This window comes from Zosterops lateralis (assembly GCF_965231275.1).
Source record: "Zosterops lateralis genome assembly, chromosome: 2".
NCBI classification, from domain to species: domain Eukaryota; kingdom Metazoa; phylum Chordata; class Aves; order Passeriformes; family Zosteropidae; genus Zosterops; species Zosterops lateralis.
This window is the reverse complement of record NC_139763.1, coordinates 97,747,036-97,773,838: the sequence shown is the minus strand read 5'-3', so window position 1 is coordinate 97,773,838 and position 26,803 is coordinate 97,747,036. Positions and strand designations below refer to the sequence as shown.

The following is a 26,803-nucleotide window of genomic DNA, read 5'->3' as shown; positions in this document are numbered from 1 at the left end:
GACTCACAAAGTCCTTGACTTGTGATTCAGGAGGAATATCATACACCAAACCTTTCCCTATATTCTTCCCTAAGCACCCACATTCAGCTCCTTTGAGACAGAATTCTACACCAGACAAACCTTGATTTGGCACAGCTATGCACATGTAATGTAGAAAGGAGAAAAAGAAAACCACAAATGCTTTTTGTAATTCAATTACTGTATCATTTTGCAAGCATCAGAAAGTTTAAAGAGTTGCTTCTGGTCTTTTAACATAAAATTCACATTCAGTTCTGAATTCCTTGGAGTTTTAGACATATCAAGTTTGTTTTGGTTTCTTTGTTAACACATGCAGAAGAATGTTTCATTTAAAGTATTCTACTGATAGAGACAAATAAAACACAAATATACCACCCCTGAGCCTAGATTGTTTACATTTGTATAAATATGCTGGTTTTAGTGAGAGATGAGAGATGGTAACAGAGAAATCAAAATGGGACAGCCCTTACTGCAGCAGACAGAACTGGAGCTATCTGGTGTTTAGTCCCTGATGAACCAAGGGCAGCTGAATATACAATTACCCATTTCCAAAAGAAAAAGTCCAGGAAAAACATGACAAGTTTTTTCCAGGATACAGTATGAAATCCATTTTATAGGAACATGTAAAACTATCATTTTTGTTTCTTGATATGGCTCGTCCTTTTCCTAGTTATGTATTTGCTATTGAATTATTTTATTCAATATCTATACAGTATACTTTTGTCCTTATTTAAGGGCCGGGGGGGGGGGGGGGCGCGGGGAGACAGACATATACTGCTTTGAGCACATAAACAAAATACCACATCTTCCAACCATTTATAATCCAAATATTAGATGCTCGATTATCACAGCTGAAAGCTATGGGCATTATTTTATTTGAGTCAGAGTTTACAAGAGGCCAGACAGACTTTTGCTAATTTATTTTCTCTAAAGCAGGTTCTACCAGGTTCTACACATTCCTCAAGTCTTGAAAATTATACAGGAACTTAAGTTGACACTGATTTTGCTACCCTACTCTCAGAGCCTACACCTACTCACAGGTCTATGTTTGTGCTAGAGATATTTAATTTCATAGGGTTTTTTTTTTTCTGTCGGTTGGGATCTAGATACATCCCACTTCTATTTTTATTTCTTCTCTCCTCCACCATGTTACTACTGAGTTGAGGGGGTTGAGCTAACATCTTTCATAGATCAAGAAGAAAAACACCTCAATTGACGAAGCACTAAAGCAAGTTTCACTGCTCTTCTCATCCTAGTGTTTCAGTCACCTGTCAGAGGAGCTGGGCATGGAGTTAAATCCCATATTCCTGCCCTCACCACTGACCTGGATCAGAGGGGCAGTGCCTTTTCCCAGCATCAGTCATGAGTTTACTAGAAAGCAGAAACATTGCTCAGTTTATATTCCTTAGAGCTGCAGAATAATAACAGCGTGGAAAAGGTTTGAGGCAGCATTCATCCTGGCTGGACTTGATCTACTGACCTATATGTGAAGAGCTCCGTGTATCCCATTACCATTCCTTGGAGTCATCCTGACCCTTTGTTCCCCACCTTTATTAAAAGACCTGAAGATTAATGCAGGGAACAAATGGCAGAGAAATAAATCTTCGTCTGTGTTACATTTCAAGGGTGATGTTTCACAAGTGTAATTGTGTGGAAAAGGTGTTTTGTTATGGGGTGGGTTTTTTTGTTTGTTTCTTTTGGATTTGCTGTTTCTTTAACACACAACAAAAATCACTATAAAATCTGCTAGTGTTTATACATGTCTTGAGGCTTCTATAACTTTGAAGCAATTGTAGGTAAAGATACTGTTCAGAATTTAAATTTTATAACATTAAATAGCTTTATTATCTTTCCAATTTCAAAGCAGACAAGTAACTCAGTTCCTCCAGGAACACAACATAATTAGTCATCTGCAGACATTACAGAATGATTTTTTTTTCCTAACAAAATTAAAATCCTCTCATTGTCTTTAAAATGCTTTGTAGCTTATCTTACTTTTAAATTTAAAGAGGGGGAATGTATGACAAATTAGAATTAAATGCATCATATTTACCTGGCTTTCTACCTTGGTCAAATTTGGACTATTGTTTCAAATAAGAAATCATTCCTTTTCTTTGTACCATCATTAAGGTTGTTGTTTACTCCAAATTATCTTCCTTTATTTTTAGGTGTTTGGGTGATCTTGCTAAACAGAAAGGCAGGACTGCATTGCTTGTATTTTGTTCTAGAAAAATCTATGCTGTCTCAGACAGTAGTCTAAAAATATTTTTTTTCCTTTCTCATTTTTATTTGGAAGCTGATTTTTCTTATCCTACAAGAATTCTAAGCAGTCAACATAGTAAGCAATGAAAAATATCCTGAAACTAGTGCTGACCCACTCTTGCCCCATTGGTTAATTTTCTGCAACCATAGTATTGGCACCTGCAGCATTACATTTGGAAATAACTACTCACTTTGCAGCTAATTTTTTCACTACTATAATCCAGAGTTTATGCTTAAATAAACATACACACATCCCCAAAGTATTTAGGTAAGTTATCCAGACATCCTGTCAATTAAGAGCATGTACAAATCTGCAAGTGATGAGAGAAAGATAGACAATTTAAAAAAAATTAATCACAAAATAAGTTATTTTAAAACATGATCCATAGATGTCTATATTGGCAAAAATATCCTTGTTTGCTGTCTCTTTACACTGCTAACACAAACTCATTTAGTGTCTTCCCTTTTCATTTGGGAGCTCTCTCATTGCACAGCCCCTAAAAGATTTCAGCCAGTTTGAGAGTCAGCCAAGAGGGATTTGGGGGGAAGGCACAATAACCCTCTTAAATATAAATAACACAAGTTAATAATTTTCTCCCCTGTTTCCAATTCCACAACCTTAGAGAGAGCTGAGAGATCTGAGCAACAGCTGAGCAACATTTAAATCTACAAATAGCCCTACCAATTTTAATGAAGGGTCTTTGATATATTTTCCCACCATTTTCTGCCTCCCCTGAAGACTTAAGAAATAGTTTTTTAAAGGGTAGGTGTTCACAGAAATAATTGACAAAATTTGAAGCAACAGCATATGAAATTTGAGAACATTTTTCAAAAAGTGTAAGAATATATCTCTATATCATTCAAACCTTGGTATCTTATTTCATGAGAAAATCACAAAGATTTATTGCTCAATAAATGCTATGAAGACTACACAATGTACAGTTTAGGATAAAACCAAAAAAAATCAAAGAATATCAGTAAATATCAAAACCATTTTAAGAAAAACACATGGTCTATGACTCTAATATTGAAGGGAATTGCCAGTGAACCAAATTTTTATCCTACTCCACCACTAACTTGCTTCATGTCTCTGACCAACAATAGCAATTGTTTTATTTTGCCTTCTATTTTCTCGCTTTCCTTTGTTAACTTTAGTATCTTACAGATATAGAATATTACAGTGGACATGGTGCTCTCAACTGTTCTAGATGATTTCACTCCAAAGTGATAAAGAAGGGGTCTGAAATATACCTTTGTTATCTCTGGACTACAACAAATCAAAGTTTCCAGTGAAGATGGTTCCAGAACTTGGACAACTCAAGTTATGCACACTGTTTCTCTATCATAGCTCATCAGAAATATTACATCTACATCAGGGATCTATTTTAGATGTGACTTTCTGCAAAACCGTGAAACAAAGTCTTCGTCCTTATCTTTTACACTCCTTCTAAGAGACCACTTAAAATGTGGGATGAAGACCACAGTAGAGATCTGTCCTCTGACACAGGGAGACTCCTTACAAATCAGGATGGAGCTGATCTAGGCTCAGAGCTGTCTTGACATGGTAGTCCAAGACTGCATTGTAATTCACCCTCCCCTCAACGAGCTCAAGGTGTTGTTGCATACACAGCTACATGTGTGCTTCGACAAGCAAATCACTCCTCTAAGCTCAAAAGGACAGGTCAAAAAACAGGACCAAAATACCCATCAAAAGGAAACACATGAAAAAATGTGATGCATTCACATTTCTTGGTGCTCTGGAGGACAAGAGCTGTCTCTAAAAGAAAGCCTCATTTGGAACCAGTGGTATCTGCTCTTTCAGGAGCAATGACGACAACAATATGAAAATATTAAGAATGCTGGAGGGTCCTTTTCTCAAGAAAGCTATTTGTTTGGAATTATTCACTTAGCTCCTCAATTAATTAATTCCAAGAATCTGGCTATTACATCCAGGCTATGATCTTTGAACCTGTGTTTAATTGTGATTACAAAAGATGAAATTCTTTCCCTCATTCTGAAGTTGAGACAGAAATCATTACAATAAAATAATTAAAAGAAACAAGGAAAAAAATACTATAAAACCAATAGAACAATCCACAAAACAGCAAATGTCACTAAAACTCTATAGCTCTGAGAAGAGACAGAAAATTAACACGGTCTAATAAAATTCATGTTGGGGTTGTCACTGTTATTATCTAGAAGACAATAAAATATATTGACTAGTGCTCTTTCACACAGAATCCTTCAATTGTCAGCCTTCCCATAGGCCTGTGGCAATAAATAAATAAATAAATAAATAAAATTTTATTTATCTATGTCATAAATATACACCTCTCACAAATGAGCAATTTATAGACACAAGAATAACATAACAGGGAGAGAGTAGGGCATGGCACAGACCTGGCTCCACTCCAGCCCCCTCAGACCAAGGGCAAATCACTGGCTTTCAAGTCCCCTTCATTCACCTCTGCCTTCAAACAAAGCCCCTACAAACACAACACTCAGCACCATGGCCTAAAGTAACAAAACGTTATTTTATTTGCTCTTTGTAAAAGCACATGCAGGTTTCTACCTGAAACTTTCAAAGTGACACTCCACATACAGACTTTTCCTGTTCTGCACTCCACTTTTCAGATCCTCTTACAGCAACCCAAAATAGTTTGTCAGATCTGTATGTAAACCCTGTTTCTCTGAAAGACCTCAAAGAGAATTTATATTCCTGCTTTATGCATGTATCTGCCCTCTGTGGGATATTGGCAGCTCAGCTAGGGTACCTTCACCATCTAATCCATGCACATCAAAGCATTTTAGGAGCTCCAGAATGAATAACTACAGGCTTTCATGGCATAATTTATACACACACATACCTAATGTGGTGAGCCAAAGACATCCACAGTCCTGAGAAGTAACTCAAGTTTCAGAACTGAGCCCTGAAGTTTCAGCCAAGTTCATTTGGCTTCACTACTACTAATCCAACTCCCCACTGCCTTTGCTGTGGACACAAGGTGGTATTAGTGAGCAGTGTCACAGCAGTGACATGTCACATCATTGGCTGTGATGGTTCCAGACATCTGCTAAAGTCATCCAGTCACAGGGCATTCACCCCAACATGATGCATGGCAGCATTTGGGACATATTCTAACACTAGAGGAGGTCTTTGTTGAATCTACACCTGTCAGCATTTAGAAAATGCCAATATTCCCAACATTTGAGCATCCCCAGTACCCCAGTAAGTTAATCTCTACAGAACGAATTATAGGTGTTTTTTTTTATTTTTTTAATATTCTGATCTTTAATGAAAGCAGTCAAAGCTAGGCTTCAGAAAGCAATTTTGTATTAGTTTGGGGGGGTCTTCTGTTTGTTTGGGTTTTTCTCTCAAACACTCCACATTGCTCCTTACATAGAGAATATCTGCCCATTCAACAGACCATAATCTTTTCCTAATTTAAATTCCCCTATAACCCATCCTTTGTATACAACCTGGCAGAAGTGAGGTTTATCTCAATAACTGGAATCTAAAACCAGAAACAATTAGATGCAACTCAATTTAGAAATGCAGTAAGGCATATTGTTGTATCACTGTATTAGAGTAAATATAGCCCTTCCACTTTGTCATGCCTCAAGTAAATTCTTGGGATCACATGAACCAAAATGTTTAATTACATACCAAGCTCTCAGAGGCAGAGACATCTTCTGTTTGTGGCTATGAAGTTTCTAGTGTGCTTTTGGGCATAGTAAAGATAGATTCCAAAAGATCTTTGTGCAAATAATCTGAATCCAATTTTTGCTTTCTGTTTCTCATTTTTTGCTGGCTGCTTTCCTGCACCAATGTTACTCACCAGATCCTTAAAATGTTTCAGTAGGATGAGCGCAAAGCCCACCAGATGCCCACTGTGATTTGAAGTGTCAAAATGGCAACATTTGTTTGCACAGGTTTTTTTGTAAATACTTCAAAGCCTTTAATCTGTAGGGTTTCTTTTCTGGAGTTTTAGTAGAAAGAGTCTTCCTTTGGAAATCTGTATTTGAAGGAACCTGGAAACCAGTTAAAAACCTGAAAACCTGAAAAACATTTAGTGGGACTATCTGGAGGGAATCTGTAAAGTAGCTGGGAGAACAGGACACTTAGGTGGTAAAATCATATAAATAATTTAAAATTAGATGGTGATATTATATAAATAATTGTACTTTTCAAATCTAATCATTGCGTGCATGTAAGCAAAGCCATTAAACTTTTTTTTTTTTTTTTGAGAAGGCAATCTTAGTCAAAATTTCGTTTTCTTTATAGCCAAAGTAAGTAAATAAAAGTTATCCTCAATTATGTCTTGAGGCAGAAGAATGTAAAGCCAAACCAAACTGTGTCTCACTTTATTGCTCACCTACCTCATGGAAACTGCAGATGAAGGGCCCCTCGTGCTCCTTCCAGCCTCTCAGAATGGGCTAAATTTGAAAACAACCAGAACTCTTTTCAGACAGGTCACAAGTCTTACAAGCTCCATATGTAGCTTGTTTCAAGATAATGTGAGTAGGAGGTTCTTAAGCTACAATTCCCAAGAAGCATTTTTAACTGGGATAGTGATATCTAATCCTGCTTCTACCTCAAAAGAAAACAAAAACAAACTTCATTTCTGGAAGCTATGTGAAAAGTGTTATTCTCTAGCTCTTCCCTCCCTATCCAAGAATAGAAATGATTCCTAATAAGCCTGCATTTCACAAAATGGGCCTTGCTGTTGCCTGTAACTCATAGCTAGGGATTACTAAATTTAATTTTAAAGAAAATTACAATGAAAACTGCCCTACATGAGGACCTAGCTGTTGAAAAGATTGAGCTTTTGAATAAGTACTCTTCTAAATCAGTGAAACTCTATCTAAGGACTTCCTTAGCTGCTAGAGGGAAGATGGTATGAGGAAATGTTCAGTTTGACTCACATCTATGTGAACAAGTAGAAGCGTCAATGCTCTAAAATGCATTAAAAACAATAAGCACTTTGACATCACATAAAGCATAATAACGACAAACCTAAGAACCACCAGACTGGTTTTCCCTCTAAAATTCATCCCCAGTCATTCAAATATTTACCAGCATTTCATTTACACTCTGTCATTCAACTAGTTCTGTGCACCATGCAGTACAAATCAGACTCAAAGAATACTGCAGAGAGGCAATATATCATCTTGGTACCTGTTGATGTGGCATGCTTTGATCTTTAGGTTTGCCTTGGGCTAGGATCAAAAAGAAAAGTGTAAAGCCTGGGCCTTTAGTTTCACTAGACTCTTCTGATTCAAGTTACAGGGATACACGATCCATTATATTAGTCACATATTTCTATCTGTCTGCAGTGCCAACTGGACAGAAATGAGAAAAAAAATAATTTCATTTTTCCCCAAGTGTGATTAAAAACCCTCACTTGAAAAAATCCTTAGAATGAAAATCAAACATAAGATAAAAATCAAACATAAGATAAAAAACCGACAAGAGCTTAAGATGGATTATAGCAGAGAAAAAAAAAATAAAACAAAGCTGGAATGTGTGCTTCAGGTAAAGTGCTGACCAACTACTCAATTTTTCAAGTACACATTCTCGTATATTAAGGACTCAAGTTCTTCAACAACCAAAATCCCCACAGCCAGTTGCCTACAGCTTCTTGGTGTTACAAAAAGTCCATGCATACACAACTTCTCAGACTCCCTGTGAACAACTCATGTGAAGCCTATGAGACTCAGGCTATAATGTCTAGTCAAAGTGACAACTACACTTACAGTCCTGGTTCTTTCCAAAGGGGATTCCAAAGTCATTTGATTCCCTGATGTCATGTCAGTTTACAGCATCCTTTCTGTGAATTAGTTCAGATTGTCAGATAAAATTTCCCCATTCAACAAAGGGTCTTACACCAGCACCTTCCCAGCAGGCATTTTGCAGTAAAGGGGTGGATGCCAGAATGAAAAGAATGTAGACAATGACACTTAAACCGAAACCATCTGCAATAGAAAACCCTATAGTCTTGGATGTCACATGTTTAAATTGTAAAACTTCTCCCAATGCTTATGCAGACACGTTTACTAGGAAAACAAACAAACAAGCAAAAGAAACCCAACAAAAGCGCTCAATACTTAGGGTCGATTTTCACGGATTTCAGTTGATATAAGAGTACAACTTTCATTATAATTTTTCACTGGAATTTCTGCTTCCAAATCCCTTAGGCTCATTTTCAATTTCAATTCTGTTGAATTACTGTGGTGATATATTGTTTTACCAAACAACATATATATACAGGCTGCCATATCCAACAACTGATAAAGGGTTTGCAAACTTAATTCCCATTTTCTTAAAATAAGGCATTGCTATGACAACGTACAACTACCACACCACAGTTCCAGCAAAGCAAACTTCAAAAGACACTATTCATTTATCTACACATTAATTTCCTCTACATTTTGTGATTAAGACCTTTTTCTTACTTATTTGGAATACTTGTGGATACAATTCAGCTGCTGTTTTAATTTTCAGACATCTAATGCAATATAAGCCTTTTTTTTTTCTCACAGAAGAAATACCTATCATAATCTCTAGCCTGGGATCTTCAAGTGCTTTCTGGACAAATACCACAAACAAACAAACAAACAAACAAACAAACAAATAATTTCAGATTTTTGCAACATTAACCTCATTCATTTATATCTCCATTCAGGTATTCCAACAGCCCCCCTGACCCTTGGCTTGAATGTGGTTTCCTTGTACACTTTTCTTTTTCTATTCCATATATTTAACCTGGTTTCTCATGTGTCATTTGCTACCTTTTTTCCCCTAGAGTTTCTATATTTCATTAAAGTTTTCCTGACATATCTTTTTATTAACTTTCTCCTCCAATATCTTACACTTCAAATAAACTGTCTTATTTATACTTCAAATACATTTCCTTTGGTTGTTTTTATCAGTTAATTAAAAAAAGGCAAACCCTTCATCTCAGCGTGTTTTTCCCACCATTTTCACTAGTCTCTCCTAGAGTGGATCAGAACAGAGTACAGACAGAACTTGTTTAGTAGAAAAAGTATCCCTTTGAAATTAGAAGCCCACAGCCAAGCTGAAATGACTTAGAGAATAGAATTCAGTTTGAGGCCCCTTAAAGACAACAAGTTAACATTTAATATTTTTAAAGTGGAGGACACCACAGTGAACATTAAAAATGTCCAGAAATTATCTCAGAACTGGAGAAAGCAATGTCCTGAGAACAAGGAATTCAGGTTGCCAATTTAACAGAAGACATTTTTGCTTGATGACTAGCTGTTGCCAACTTAAAGGCAACTATAAAAATGAAAGTTAAACATATACACGCAACAATAGTCTTCTAAAACATATGACAAAAAATGTGTATTTTGAGCTATTTAAAGTCCCCAGCTTCAGTGCTCTGCCCCCTCCCTCCCTGAAATAGTTTCTGTAGAAAACACAACAGCAAATTAACACAGTGTTTTACTGCACTGTGTGGATATTTACCAGCTGAGCATCAGAATTGAAAACCCACCTACACAGATTTCATGAAGGACATCAAATAGTCATTAAGGAGAAAGAGAAGGCTCACTTCCTCTTAAGATTTCCTGAACTACAGTGAGCAAGATCTAATGGTTCTACACCATGTTAGCAATCCCCCCACACCATCAAGTCCCTCTTAGTAGCAATTTTAGAAATATATCCAGTTCATAATATTTTATTAGCCTATATAAAACATTGGATTCATCTGTTCCAAATATCCCCTTACTATTAGTCTTAAACCAAATATTTTATTAGTGTTTTAAGCTTAGATTCTTACTATTTTGCAAGGAAATAATGTATTTAAATTGTTTTATGCCCTGAGCAATGCTAGTACATAAATTTTATGAGCTACTTGCACTCCCAATTATACTCTTTCCATTCTTGCTCCACAAATGGTGTTATTTATATTCCAGTACTGGTCCACTAGACAATGTACTGCAGGTATCCCAGGCCACAGCAAATAGGTCTGTTAGAGCTACTCATTCGGAGTCTTGCTCTTTAGCTAAGCTGAATGGATTTTTTTTCCCCATTGAAAAGTCTCTATGACAGCATAAAACAAATAAATAAGAAAGAAGAAAGGAAGAAAAAAGGCCACCTACCAAAATAAAGCTTTAATCTCCTCTGCTGAAGCACTATTGATGACTCCAGACAGGGTCCAGAAGAATTTGCATCTACGCGAGTTCTCATATGCAGACCAGATCAATTCTTCAATATCTGACGTGCCACCTTCATAACTATAAAAAGTTACAGTATAACAGAATTACTTGCCAGCCCACAAGAGCCTTTTATAGGCTGAACTGCTTTTCTTTTGCTAACGGCTTCCTTATCACAAAGGGCATGTGTCACAGAGCTTGTGCTGTTGGAACTTCTTGGGACTTCTCAAAAACCCCTGCTTTGATTTTTTTCTGGCTTTACAAAACCCCACACCTTATTATTGCATATTATTTAAACAAGTTCTTGAAATCTATTGTGTTGGATCCTTCAACAAATCCAGACCGTACATGGTTTGAGCTATCTTCTGCCTCCAGGCCTTATCCAACCTCCTTCAGACTTTCCTATATTAGATGCAAAAGGCTCATTTTCTTAAGTTCCAAAGAAATATAAAAGAAGGGGCAGAAGGGAAAACTTCCAGGAATGGAGTATGTTGTGTTTGTGAGGTCCAATCTATGTGCACAGATCTGTCTGTCTCCACTGGTCTTGTTTGCTCTCTATGTCATATGACAATAGAGAGAAGAAAATATTATGCCACAATAAAATTTTAATCTTTGTCTTTTGGGCTGGAGCTCCCAGTGACATAGTACAGGTTTGATAAAAAAAGCCTGAACCCACACTGCTTCTCGGAGCTGTTGATAAGTCCCTGTGCAGTAGATTAGAGCACCATCAGCCTGTTGTAATGTCAGCTTTATTTCAAGCACAACCGTAAAGAGATGGTAAAGTGCATTACATGAGACTCCAGTCAAGAGAAAATCAGAAAACAAATATACCATTTGCTTACCTGTACAAGAGTGCATAGTAAAGACATGATAAATACAACTATCTTAGCCAGAAACACTTAGAGTTCTATTACATAGATATGTCTGGACATTCATTTACTACATGCAGTTTTTGCAGAATATATCTTCTCATAGCACTTTCATTTTCTTATTTAATCAAGAAAAAAAGGAAAAAGGGGTGGTTTCAGCAAGCAAAAAAAGAAAAAACTTTCTATATGGTATTCAATCTACAGAGGTGGAAAGAAGTAAATCATTGTTTACTTTCTGGCAGAATGTTTTATTAGAGGGCAAAAATTCAATACAAACATCAAGTTATCTCATTGTAATGGGTCAACACCGTCCACAAAAACTGCTAAATCAGAAAGAAGAGATGATAGAAAAGTGTAAAAGCAAATTAAAGTAGGGACCCAACTCACATTAAATAATAATTTTCTTAGCTGGACAGGATCTGAAGCATAACCTCACTATATGATGACATCTCAGTGCACTGAGATGATAAAACAGTGCACTACACTTCTTGCAGGGAGCGGATTCACATGCTGCACAACCTGCTTCACTTATGGTCACCTAAAGTATAGAAAGTGGCCTCTCAAAATTACAACTGGATTTCAATGAAAATAACTTGAGAACAAGCAACAAGAAATTCCAGGTTTCCACCTAAAATTTCATCCTTCTCACCAACTGCTAACACTTGTTTCTTTCACAAAAGCAATTATGACTGACATACTTGTAGAAACTTGCATTAGCATAAAATTTTGATTGGAATGAACCAGCTCGTGATATTTCTGGCACATAGTAATGCTGACACAGAATGAGTATATTGATACAAGTCACTCTTATTCCTCAGACTTCAGTGAAAAGCATGAAATTCAGAGTGACTTTTAATATACAAATAGTAAAAAGTGAGGCATTTTTGTTCACTGTTGTCTGTAGCATAGTTTGGGCTTCACACATCCAGGGAGAATTGTTCAGCTGGTAACAGCCTCCCTGGAAGACAGCATGAGATCTCGGAAAAGTGCTAAGCCAGATTCATGAGCTTTGAACAAGACTTCAGAAGCAGTGACTTCAGTAGAACCACACATACACTGAAAATTTACATATGTGAATTACTCTGTGAACTGGAGACACAGCATTATCCAATATGCTGTTTTATAAATCAACCTTTCAAAATAGGTTATAATAGGCATTACCAGTGTACTTAGACTTTGTCCTGCTGTTTCCACTACAGAAGATAACTCCATCCATCAAAAGTTTTAGCTTGTTGCATTCCTTGCTCAAATGGTACTACCAATCAAGTGAATAACAGTGGTCTGTGTGACAAAACTTCCTAATATAAAAGTACAGCATGTGCTGCAGTTAAAACTCTGTTGGTGGTGTTTTGCCATGGATACTTTTCTTTCTTTCACCTGATACTGTCACATCCCTGATATCCACCTGAATGGACAATGTGTATTTGAGAAGGGTTTACTAGGAATAAATATGTTCCTGAATATGCCAAGTGTGCTCTTTTACTGCTGGGGCCTTTATTAAACTACCTGAATATTAGTGGCCCGAAATTGCTATGATTAAGGTTTAATGAACTACTGATTAGCACTAATGAACACAACTGAACACATATTTTATTAAATGATTTGTCTCTTTTGAAATAAAAGTAATGTTAAGCCCATTAATAAAAATTATTTGGGTCATTTCTGAGCACTGTTGCCTCCTTGGAAGCCAGCCAATGTGCTGTTTGATTAGTGTTTCAGCAGGTTTTGCACAGCAATAGTTAGGGTTCACAGCCTGTATTTTCTAGGCTTAGTCAGGTCAAAGGAAAAAAACTAAAGAAGTTTCTATGAGTGTTATTTGACAGGAGAGATACATCCCTACAACCTGTCAGGATCTGAAATGGTACAGCACACAAGAAATGGGAAGATTTTGTCTCTAGTTCTATGCAATAAAATAGATGTGATTGGGAGAAAGAGCATGCACAAAAAAAACCCCAAACAAACAAACAAACAAAACCACCCCAAAAAATAAAACAACCAACCAAAAAAAAACCCCAAAAATCCAAACCCTCAAACTAATGAAAAGTCCCCTTACTCCCCAAACACAAGCAAACATGGTTGGAAATAATTCTTCCCTATCCTTGCATAATTTCTTCATCATTTTCTACCTAAAAGCATTTTGGAAGCTGCATCTATCCATCTGCCAAAATGGACTGCACTAGTTTACATCCAGTGCAAAGGCTTTACAAAAAGACTGAAGAAGTCTTGATGAGCAACTGTTCCTCTTATGTGAGGGTAAGATGCAGTTAATTCTCTTGCAGTCAATGTCACAAAACATCCATAAATCCTCTTGGATCCGTGATGACAAGTGAGGAGAACATCACTTTGGCTTGTATTTTAGGGCCCTATGTTCCACATATCCAAAGTGACAGATTGGGTTATTAAGATATCATTCCAATTAACAAGGAAGATTCCTACCAAATAGTTTCCCCTGCCCTACGTTAAGTCAGTTGTCCCCAGGAGGATTTCTTACTGATTACTCAATCAGTTATGAAGGAGGAAGGAGTGACAAGAACACAGCCCAGGGCAGTGCTCTTCAGAGACTGCATTATCTCCTAACAGGTAACATAAATAGACATCACACCTCTGAGCACTGCAAAATTTATTCATTTTCTATTACCATGAACATTAATGTTTGCCATTCCAGCCGCACAGCAACCCTGAAGTAAAAGCAGTACATTTCTCCATGACTCCCCTACCTCCAATATGCATAATATCCAAGGCCCTGATGATGCTGAGAAACTTGAAGAAAAAAGAATAACGTGCTGAAAAGTTCCCAGTGTAGTAAAGGAAAAAAACATAATGAAAAAAAATCAACAGACATCTGTTGACTTAATGGAGTTTTCTCTAGTGCAGGTTCATTATAGTCTTGAAATCATTTATCCATTTGTTAAATCAAGTCTTACTATCACCAAAAGAAAACCCAAGAACACACCTAGGGATTCTAAAGGAGTATTAGAATACAAACTCTCTGTATGCAAATAGCCAGACCAATATCCCTCACATACTAGCTGCAATGAGTAATGTAGAAAACCAGTGGCACAAATAGAAAGGCTAATGAGACCTCTACAAGATGATTTTCATGTAATTAAGTGCAATGGGCTAAATTCTGCTTTAAATTGTTCCCAAGTGAAACTGTAAGAATCTGTATGCATTTCAATACATCTACTCTGCATCAAGAACAGAGAAGCCATGGGCAGAATTTGACCTATTGCCAATAATACCAGCTAAGGAAAACAGCTCATTTGCTCTACCATGCAATTAAATGAATGAATCCACAAAGTCTCAAAATAGATTTCTTCTTAAAAACCTTGAAAGGTTTAATGTAAGAAGAAGAGACTGAGTGCACGGAAGTGGAAGAGTGAGCAGTTGCAACAGGCCCAACCCAAAGGCTTGGGAAGGCACAGGGAATCTTCCCAAAGATTTCAGTCCTTGGAATAGACCTGCTGATGAAGGGAAGGTATCAGTGGTCACCTTTCCTACCACACAGATCAACAGCCAAGGAAGAGATTCTCTCTTTTTCTACTGCGGGTTTATGGGGTTGAAGAGGGACGCTGTCCAGAGAGTTTCCCTTTGGAGGAAATACAGGAAGAACACCCAAGGCTTCTGCAGCTACACCAGGAGCTGGAAAACTGCTGGCGAAGTGCACTGGCTACCACTTTTAAGAGGTTTACTACAGGGTTTAGTGTGTGCTGCAGGGGTTTACTACAGAGTTTAGTGATGAACATGGGACTTCAAAGAGCATAATCTCCCTACAGAAGCTTCTGTGATACCCTGAATATTGCATCTTCATTAATGGCTTCTCTGTTTCCAAGACCCATTAAAAAAAGTAGAAAGTTACTCCAATACCAATGAGCAACAATTTATGTTTGTTATCATCTCATCTCTCTTTAGTAGACAATCTTCCTAGTTGCTAACAGAGAAATCATTCACTTTCATTTGTGGATTAAGACATCACTACCTCAAAGAGTACTAAACCAAATTTAAACCTTGGTTACAGAAGCCAGATTTAATTAAAAAGCAAAGGAGAAAATTAATACACACTTTCAACATGCACAAGTATAACCCAGAGTAAAACACTGGGAGAGTGGAGGGAATGGGAAGTAGTTTTCCTAAATGTTGATCTTCAACAAAACTACAAGGGCTAAAAATCCCACTGCATACCTAAATTAAAAAGTGGGATGCTGTGAAATTTAGCCTGAGAAAATTGACCAAGTTGTCACACAAATGTCCATGATGCAAGCATTATCTATGGAAAAAAGATCCACAGTATATACATGCTGCAGACAAAGAGTAACAGTGGTTCTAGAAACAGACGTTACAAAACACATGTGTGATGAAAGAATTTACTGTTGAAGAAATCAGACTTTCACAAGCATGTAACAACCACAAGCTGGTTGAACCCGTCTGTGAGAAAGTTTTTCTATAAAACACATTTAGAGTCTGGTACGGTGAACTACCAGTGCTTCTGGTGGGCTCCTGCTCTGATCCACAGCAAAAATTGGTCCTAAGACTATGGTCATATTTGGGTTATATATGTATGTATATATATATATAAAATATAATCCAAAACTAAGAAAAATCTGTAATAACATACCAAGACACTTCTCGTCCTTGTCCCTGAGAAAGATGTATTGAAATACAAAATATCCACTTTTAGTGCTTATAACTCAAAAGGGAATGGCAGGATTTATGTACATGAAACCACTGTTTTTATTAGCAACTGACTTAATCATATCTCTTTTTAATAAAACATCGAAGTGGCAGCCAATAGGCTGTAGGAAATGCACATAATACGACAGAAACAGTAAGTCTATATTTCTCTGCAATGAAAAATTTTAAATTACTGTTTAGAGAGTACTCCCTTGGATGTGTGATAAGTATTAAGCATCAGCAAATCTCTTTCTATTTAATTACAAGTAAATTAGAGGTTGTTTTAAATATTAAGAATCTGCTTAGTTTTTAGGAAAGGCTTCTTAGGGGTAGGAAAACAGCAAAGACAAATTCAAGGTCTTTGGAATAAGGAATTTTAAAAAATATTACATCTTCTTTTTTCAGGGAAAAAATATTCTGGAATATCTCAGCATTTCATAAAGAGATAAAGCATTAAAGTTATGTACCTAAGATCATACATTATTCATGAAGTGCAAAATGTGCATCCTTAACTAGTTATTCCCCTTACCCCTAGAATGTAATTAAAACCAATGACTCTTCTATCAGGACATGTAAGAATAATAAACGAGACTGTTAAATAAAAAATTGAATTAAAGCTCCCAATAAATTTCTTTGACAAGAATTTCCATTATGGGGAAAAACAGGAGGAAAAAAAGAAAAGAAAAGAAGTATTTTCAGTTGTCTGTACAACTTCAGCTTCAGTAGTAGCTGTTCCTAGAAAAAGACATGGCTAAATTTAACAGAGGTATTTTCCTTTTATCTAGGCAAGTCATCTCTCCTATTTAAATCTCCTTACCTATGTCAGATGATTGACAGCTGGATACCATTCAAGACACCTGTATTTGGTCTGAGTGGCATCCTGAAAGTCTCCAGGGACTTTTCTGAGCTTGTACCACAGGAAACGGGTCAAAATATTTACTTCTGGCAACGACCATGAAACTTCATTTGCTGCTGTTATTTTCTTTCTAATTAAAGACTCATTTCAAAGCAGAGTGGAAATAATGTGTCTGCTGTGGTTAATATTTAATCAGCAGTCTAGCATGCCAACCATGTATCCCTTGTAATAGCCCAGGGTCAGTGCCCTGGATCCCACTGGGATGCCATATGGCTGTGTCCAGAAGACTGCAAGCCACAAATGACCCATCACGGGTTTAGTGATAGCATGAATCAATGAGGATACTAATTATTGGTTTTGAAGAGCTGACTCATCCACTGTGGGAGTGAACATTATGTTAACAACCTTGAGTGTTTCAAATCATCATATGAGATGTGCTATTATCAAAAAATAGAGCAAACCAGATTCAAATCATCCAACTTTTTCTTAGTCATTTACTGTTAAATAATTTAAATATGATTTATCTGCACATAAGGCAAGTTTGATACTTATATCAGCCCTCCAATCCAAGAATAATATAACAGATAAATTTTGAACCAATTTAAAATCCAGACCTCTAAATATCAATATGCAAACTTTCTTGCATGATTATAACAAAGCCATTATTTAAAATCTATTTCTGCAAAGAGAACATTTCTCTCTTATTTCACAAGGACGTGGGCTAGATTTTGAAATGCAGAAACTGGGAAAGCACTTAGGTGTACATTCAACCCCTGATGAGAATACATGTGTCTGTAACAAAGCATCTCCTAAACCACCATCAAGCCTGGACACGGTTGCTTATCCACTCAGCCGACCCAGAAGCTGCCCTCCAGAGGGTACAGCAAGCACTCTCTTTGCTGTGCTCTCCCAGCAGCTCAGTACATTTTTCCCAGCATGTTACAACTCCTGATAAAAGAAAACCTCATTACTGTTTCTGATTCATTACTGATATCTGAGAAAGTAATTTGCTCTGAAGAATAGGCTGCACTCTGGAGAGTGCAGGATCCCACCTTTCGTAGCAGGATGTTAGGCAGATAGGATACCATCTAATATATTATCAAGGATCTTTGTGGGAGACATTTACTCATCTTCCATGCTTAACTTCAAGCCAATGCTTAACCCTTTAGCCAAAGTGAAGTGACACAGAGGTGTTGCTCCTGAAGTCCTGGACACTCTCATATGACACAGTTTTGAGGTTTTAAAGACCACACACAAAATTCAGACTCAAAGAGCACCTCACAGGCAGATCCTTTCTTCAGAGGCTGAATTTTCTCTTTTCTCATTAACAGTAAGGTGGTTTGTCTAATGCCTCAACTTAGCGAGCAATCTCCTGCAGAAGAAAGTTGGTACAGCTTTAAACTTTGTTTAGCTTCCTTGCAGAGCAGCTGACTAGAAACCTGTGTTGTACAACCCTCCCAAGACACAGATCAGGCTCATGGCTCGCTCAGGGAATGTGCCAACCCACAGAAATCCAGTGCTGACCTTGTGCCCACCACCACATTGTTATGACCTACACATTATTATATATACATTATACATGTATATATATATATATATATATATACACACAGACATACACATACATGATTATATATACATCATATATGATGTCCTGTGCAGTGCAGAGGTAACTGGGGAGATGGGAGGGCTGGAGTTGCCGCCTACCCCGAACTGTCCGGAGCTGGCTGCCAGACTGAGGGACCCGATGCCTGACAGAGTGACCCGGTGACAGACAGACAGAATGACCCAGTGCCAGACAGAATGACCCGGTGCCGGACAGATTGACCTGGTGACAGACAGATAGAATGACCCTGTGCCGGACAGAGTGACCTGGTGCCAGACAGACAGAATGACCCTGTGCTGGACAGTGACCCAGTGACAGACAGACAGACAGACAGATTGACCCTGTTCCGGACAGACAGAATGACCTGGTGCCAGACAGACAGAATGACCCTGTGTTGGACAGAGTGACCCGGTGACAGACAGAGAGAATGACCCAGTGCCATACAGAATGACCCGGTGCCGGACAGACAGAATTACCCTGTGCTGGACAGTGACCCAATGACAGGCAGACAGACAGGCAGACAGACAGACAGACAGACAGACAGACAGACAGACAGACGGAATGACCCTGTTCCGAACAGATAGAGTGACCCTATGTTGGACAGAATGACCAGTGACAGACAGAGAGAATGACCCGGTGCCAGACAGAATGACCCTGTGTTGGACAGAGTGACCCGGTGACGGACAGAGAGAATGACTCGGTGCCAGACAGAATGACCTGGTGCTGGACAGACAGAGTGACCCTGTGCTGGACAGTGACCCAGTGACAGACAGACAGACAGACAGATTGACCCTGTTCCGGACAGACAGAATGACCTGGTGCCAGACAGACAGAATGACCCTGTGTTGGACAGAGTGACCCGGTGACAGACAGAGAGAATGACCCAGTGCCATACAGAATGACCCGGTGCCGGACAGACAGAATTACCCCGTGCTGGACAGTGACCCAATGACAGACAGACAGACAGACAGACAGACAGACAGACAGACAGACGGAATGACCCTGTTCCGAACAGATAGAGTGACCCTATGTTGGACAGAATGACCCAGTGACAGACAGAGAGAATGACCCGGTGCCAGACAGAATGACCCTGTGTTGGACAGAGTGACCCGGTGACAGACAGAGAGAATGACTCGGTGCCAGACAGAATGACCTGGTGCTGGACAGACAGAGTGACCCTGTGCTGGGCAGTGACCCAGTGACAGACAGATAGACAGAATGACTCTGTTCCGAACAGACAGAATGACCTGGTGCCACATAGACAGAATGACCCTGTGCTGGACAGAGTGACCCAGTGACAGACAGACAGACAGAATGATCCTGTTCGGGACAGACAGAGTGACCCCGGCCGGAGCCCCGGCGGGCGCAGAGCGGCTCTCGGGCTCCCTCTGGCGGCCGCTCCGAGCGCCCGCCCCTCGATTCTGCACAGGACAGATATTTCTTATTTTTTTATTTATTTTTTCTGTAGTGAAAAAGATACTGCCTTTCCTCACTTTTCTTTCAGCCACTAGAGACTTCAATTCTGCAGCTGGATCCTGGCCAGACCATTAAGTTCTGTGAAAAGCAGCACCAATTTTATTGAGACCCCACACTGGAATAAGCAGCGTGGGCTAATCTTGGGGCTGTCATCATTGCAAGCCATGAAGAAAATGGGCTTTTTACTCTGGGATTTGAGAAATTGTATGAGAACTTAAGACTTTTTTACACCTGGCCTGGCAAACCACAGAGAAAACCTTGAAAATAAAACACCTAAAGACTAAAGAAATGGAAACAAATAGAAAGAAAGCAAGCGTTTTTTCCTAGGACAAGAAATGAACAGAAATTGGCATTTAATTTTGGTTTGTGTCATTCTTGTTAGTTGATGGTCAGAATCAGCAGTAGCGGGTAAAGTGTCAGCCTTATCAGTATGTACATTACTGTGGTCTGAACTAGTAGAATAACTGGCAGAGAAAAGGTAGAATAAATAATTAATTTTCAGTTAGAGACATTAGACATTCTCAAAATTTTCTCAAGACTTTTTTTTTTTTTTAACAAGAGAGTAAATGTAAGAATACAGCATGCACACATTCTATTTCTGTTCCTTATTCCTTGTCACCAACCTTCTATCCAAAAGCAAAAAAAGAGAAATTAGAACACTGTGGGAGTCATCCTCCAGGAATAGGCATAGCTGTCATTAACCTCTCAGCAAACAAACAGATTACTTATGGAGGAAGGTGGCCAATCTACAGCATCCCAGGCACTTCTGTCTCCAACCAGGCTGAAGATTATGTGCCTGCACGGAGTAATATGGCACAGCAGTTTCCAAGTAGCCTTGAAATTCTTCTTTGAGCTTGGTGGGCATTTTTTCATTTTGCACATTGTTCAAAACTTGCTGCAGTGATTTCAGAAGTTATGTAACTGTGTCAGATGCTCATATGAACGACAACTATTTCTCTGGCTTTATTTTGCCAGTAATGCTTCTGGCATTGCTTTTCACAGAAATACCAGAACAGAAATAGCTGTGTGGCAGTGCTGGAACTTTGCCTTTTTAGGTGCAGCAAAAAGAATTTTTTAACTAGCAGGCTGTTATTAGTTTATTCCTATGTTTCTGTGTGATACACTGTTCTGCTGATTCTATTTAGATCATGTCAAGTACTGACTTTGCCTACCAAATTTCAAAATAAAGGAAAGAAAACTTATTTGTCTTCTATATTTTAATGATATCTCACTTTCTCAGCACCCTGTTCAGTGTTTATTGTCCATCTAAAAGCTCATTCTCATTATTAAAGCATAAAAGAAGATGGGAAAAGACAGAGAGGGGAAAGATTGCAGCATAGCTGTTGCTCTTTTCCCCCCCTTCTAAATTTACCAGTGGTCTAACCAAGCTGAATTAGATTATGTGATGCTACTGAAGGTCTACAGAGAGAAATTATTATCTCAAAGCACATTGCAAGCATGGAGTCAATTCTACAGAAAGACACCTCTACGAAGAAGGAAGGACAATTCCTTATTTAATCAATGGTAGGAAAAAATGAAGCACAGAAAGGTTAAGTGACTCATCAAGGTCACACAGAGGAGGTTGATCCTGCTCACTATAAAATTTTCTTTAAGGTTAACAGGAATGAGATTAGGCCAAATTTAGAAACAGAGTTGGCATAAGATTCGGACTGTGGAGCTATGCTGACCTTTCCACCATGAGGGCACACTTCTTTGCAAAAGAAAAATTATTCATCAAAGATAACTTGTCTGCTTTTCTATCCAGATACAAATACCACTATGTGAGACATATAGGTGATCTCATCCTGCATCCTCCATACACACACACACTGTTAGGTAACACAAACTTGTTTAAAATGACCTAATTCATTGCTTTTGTTATTATTTTCCCAAGCAGTAATGCTTCAGAGAAAGAAAAAAATATTTCTTCAACTCTCTAGAAAAGGGCTCTGTAAAGTAGGGAGAAGGACTAGAGTATAAAAGAGGAAAACAGGGAAGTGTTTGACAATGACAGTCTTTCAGATCTTGTCACGAAAACTAAGCTTGCATTTCAATACAATATTATTTTCAAAGAAAAATATGGTCTTCTTTAGGTATATAAAGTTAATCACAGCAATTCATTTTAGAGGGAATGAAAAACTCCAAATGACCTTTATTTTTGTTCAGTCTGATTTGGTAAGACATTTCATTCTAAACCAAATTGTCACCTTTTCATTTGATTTGACAGTTTGGCTGTTGAACTGAAAAAATCCATTCATCACCTAGTTTTATTATGATCTCACAGATGAGGAACTGAATTGCAGAGAAATCATGTTTATTCTTCAAGCCAGCACAGAAAGTCTGTGGCAGAGCAAGAAATTGGATCAACACTGCCAATCCTAGGAAAGGAAAATGAACAAAAAGAATCACAGCAACAGCTCTCTGCTCTGCACAAGAAGTTTGCCTGGTTCTGCCAGACACCCAATGCGATGATACTAAGAACCATCCTGCTGCCCTTGTGGCATGCAAGAAGTGCCAGAGTAAACTGGTCAATGCCCTGATGGTATAGGAGAGTGCACACCCCAGCTGTATAAATCCTTCTGTACATTCATGTTCGTGAGCAAGAAGGGCTCACAAAGCTGCTCAGCTATCCAGATTAATATTAGACCAGACTACAACATATTCTTCTCCTCTAGCTTTCTCTCTCTTATGGCTGTTGCTGTTATTTCTGCATCACTTTCTGCTACAGTCAGGCTGGTTTTGGTTTCTCCCACAGCTTGAAATATAAAAGCTGTCAGGGATTTCTTTGCACTGGGCCATGTCAGGGTCAATATTCTACTTCTGCTCCTTGCCCCTTTTCAATCTGGTTAAGATTTCCCTACATGCCAGGCTTGTTTTGCTGAAGACAGCTATGAAACATAAAAGGAGGAACATCAGAAGTCTCCTGAAACAACCTGAGAGCTGGCCGCAAGTCTAGTGACACGACTTGAAAAGATGGCAATGAAAAATAAACATACCTCGAATTCCCCAACTGTACAGACTCCACTTAGGCATATTACAAAGCATTGTGTGAACTACTGCTCTTCTTCCAGTCCTGTTTTCAGCAAACATTTAATTTGCAGACCTGTAGCTCTGTATAATGTGTTATTATTCAGGAGAAAAGCCCAAATCATGACATTTGGAACCAGAATCAGCATACCCTGAAAAAAACTGTGTGTGCTTGTACAAGGAAGGTTTTAGATCAACTATTTTCCAAATTCCTTTATCCTCACCTATATTTTAACCATGAAGGGAATCTTTTACTCGGGGTTCAGACGTGTTTGGAGCTCAGAATGGGAATATTTTACTTCTGGGTTCAGAAGTGTTTGGAGGTCAGCAAGGCACTCTGAGCAGTGCCACCACTCTGCTCTCAAAAATCATGGTGATCCCCTGTAGCATGAGTACTACACTGAGGTGTCTTAATGGGCTGGTCAACTCAATGGAACTCATAAGCTCCCACTGGGGCACACTAGTGCAGCAACAACATCTATTTACTCCTTTTCAACGCACACAGCATGAGAAAGGTTTTAGTTATGTGCAGGCCATCTCCCTTGCACTCACTTGCAAAGACAAGCTCTTCCACCCAGAGCAGCTTGTGCTCTGCAACAAGGCAGCCCCCAGTTGGAATTAGGCCCAGAGTTGAACTAGCTAATGTGAACTCAAAGAATTTTCATCAAGGAGAATAAGCACATGAAAAATCAAAAAGTAAAGCATGGGAAGGACAAGAAAGCAAACAAAAGGAAATAAAGAGTGAATACTTGTGCTTCAGGGTGGTGTTCCCACTCCAGCATGTGTTATTTCAAGATGATGCAATGCAAAGGCATCTCACCAGTGCTGGAGGGAAGGGCACTCCAGAGTGGTACGGAAAGGCAGTGCCCAGGCCAGGCTGGAAGAGGGCAGGGCTTGAAGATCTCAGCAGAAGAAAATACCTGAAGCATAAGCGTTAACTCTTGCAAATGACCATCAGTGCTTGCAACAGTGCAGGGTAAGAGAAAATTTTTTTAAAAGGGTGAGTGTTAAATAGCAGTGTATCAACTTTGATAACTGAGTCTTCATGTGTTTTGGAAATACTAGAAGCTATATTCTTTGTTTCTCCTGTTCTCTAAAGATATGATAGAGAAAATACTCTGTATTAGTCAAACACATAGGCTAAGATTTATGGGCTCAGTCATATTGTTGGGCAGCTAATAATGACCAAAAAAACACCTTATAGTGAAAAATTACTATAGTTATCTCCTAAAATTAAACAAGTATTTTGTTTTAAAAATATATATTTTATTGGTCCAAGATTCAACTATTACCTTTTCATCTTATCTTTAGCATTATCCCCTCAGACAAGTTTCTAAATGAAAGGAGAGACATGGTCACATTTACCGTACTTCTTAGACAGAGTTCAGTCTATCACATTGTAGTTTTAGGAAGGATTGCCTGCTACCTCTTCTCTATCCCTGGCTCCAGAGATGGCATTCCTCCTTTGGCAGCCAAGTTAGCTTCCCTGATCACCAAGAGTGGCTGCCTGGCTGAAGGTATTCAGTGGTTTCATGGCTGAAACACTTCAGCAGCTGCCTAACAGAATGTGAATGAGACCCAAGCCTGAGAATCCACCTGCAAATTATTAGCTTCTTGCATGAGTAAATCCATTGAAATAATGGAATTCATGAGTAGCCCCATTACAGTGTTCACAGAACTGAAACTTAAGTCAGGAAATATTAGGTCAAATGCACTTTTGGTTTAGTTGTCTGTATAGGCAAGCAAAAAATATCTGAAAAACAAATCCCAAAGTCTTTATTACTACCATTAACAAGACAAACCTCACTGGAACAGCCCTGATATTTTCAACTGCAGCTCCTGAATACAGAGACTTTGGCATGGAGAGGAAGAAAGGTGTGACCACAACATCATTAATCTGACCAGAAAGAAATAAAGTGGTGGTTACAAACACAGCCTTAAAAGTTACCAGAAATATACTGATCTTCTATTCATTATAGACTTTTACTCCTCATTGGACCTACTTATGCCATCTGGTGCAAGAGGGCAATAGAGACAACATATTGAGAAGCACAGATAATACAAATGCACTTAGTGTGATGGAGAAGATGGGAATTGAGGTGGAAATGTGGGAATCCAGTTCCAGAATCTGTTTATCAATCTTAAGTATTTTCATACATGCTCTCTACAGAACATGCTCTATGCAGACAGAAGATAACTTTAAATTAGATCAAGCCTGTAAAGGCCTCCTTAAAATATAGGAAAAAATTCAGTTGTTCAGAGGCCACTAAAATATTATGGCTCTGTAAGACCTGTGACAATTTAATTACAGACACAAACAGTATTTCCTATGGAATCCAGCTTGCATACAGGGCAGACACTTGAAAGGAGCAGAGTTAAAGCTGAATGGAAAACTTCTAGGTCAGACATTTCTAGTACTTGATTTTTTCACCCTAAATAACAACGTTGAGATGATTTTATATGATAATTAATGATGTAGGAATTACTATCATTATTGCACTCAGTATGTTGCTTCAGGAGAGGTTTTCAGAACTCAGCTTCTGAAGATGAAATATAGTTTTTGTTTTGTAGTTTCTTTCATGCAAACTGTGTCCCCAAAATGTCAGAGTTAACTGAACTGTCACAGAGTCAACTGAGCTGTAGAGATCATAACAAAGGAAAAGAGGCAGAGGCAATGGAGGAAAAAACCCAACCCCTTACTGTTTTCATTTGAGTTAGAAAGGAGATGAAAACACCATGCAGTGACAGAGGTGAATGTTCTATCAACCTCTTTAAATAATTGTGTTTTACCAGGTATTGAGCCATAATAGTGTAAAATAATAACATGTAAGTTGGACTATAATAGCCCAGAGAGAGAGAAAAGGATAAAAATGGGAAAACAGGAATTCTGACAGTACAGTGCTGAGGCACTCTATTGGTGACTGATGGTCTCCAGACAATAGTTATATCAATCCCTGAATTTTTCAGCCTCACTTTGTTATTTCACACACACAGAGACTTATTACTATCATAGTATTGATATGCTACTCTTTATTACCTTGTGTTCACAGCTGTGGAACAGCATTAATGAAACACAAGCAAAAATGTAAGACAGGCCAAGTTACCAACAAGTCAAATAAAAAGTTTCCAACCCTCCCCCTCAGTACTTCCTAGAGAAAAAAAAAAAAAAAAAAAAAAAAAAAAGCCAATGAAAGTTATCACCAGAATTTTGAAGGAAGACCTAGCACATATTGTTTTATAAATAAAGATGTTGAGTTATAGAGCTTACATGAAATGCACAAGTATATACAAGAAACAACACTTTAAAATATAACAGGGACTTCTTTTTGAGACCTATCAGACTGCAACCCTAATTCTGCATAAACATAAAAGAAAGGTGCAAGGGGAAGCATAATTAATGTCAAGTATGCTCTTCAGCTCCAGCAGAGAAAAGGTGCAAACTCACTTGGAAACCAGCCCTTTCATGAAGCTTCCACATTTAAAGGGACTGCATCAGATGGACACCTCAAGCAAAGGTCTCCCAGGATGATCCCATGATGGTCCCTGGGGTAAATGTAGGCTGTATTTTTGCATAGGAGAATTATATTGTTACTCTGGACAGCTTTTCATTAAAAGAAGGAAAAAAAAATAAAAAAAAAAGAGATAGAGAGAGAAATTGTGAGTATCTGTTGATATCTTTGAAAGACTTTCATATTTGTGGTTGATCACCATCAATCCCATTGAAGTTGAGAGTGTAAGTGTGTCTAAAATTTGAATTGCCAAATAGAAAACAATAGTTATTAGAAAAGCAAAAGTAGTTGTGAATAGTTAGAAATAAATATTATTTTCTGCTTGCTTGGG

General features: G+C 38.2%; 1 protein-coding gene across 1 annotated transcript in view; it reads right to left on the bottom strand.

The window, feature by feature from the left end:
- Window positions 1-11,615: 11,615 nt before the first annotated feature.
- Window positions 11,616-26,803, bottom strand: part of LOC310906213 (uncharacterized protein) — a gene marked incomplete at its 3' end in the record, with an annotated part of 231,093 nt that continues 215,905 nt past the window's right edge. Inside the window, exons 10-11 of the mRNA XM_083855273.1 lie at window positions 11,811-11,865; window positions 11,616-11,650 (exon numbers count right to left, since the gene is read on the bottom strand). Of these exons, the coding sequence (XP_083711399.1) occupies window positions 11,616-11,650; window positions 11,811-11,865 (90 nt within the window). The remainder of the gene's footprint in view (window positions 11,651-11,810; window positions 11,866-26,803) is intronic.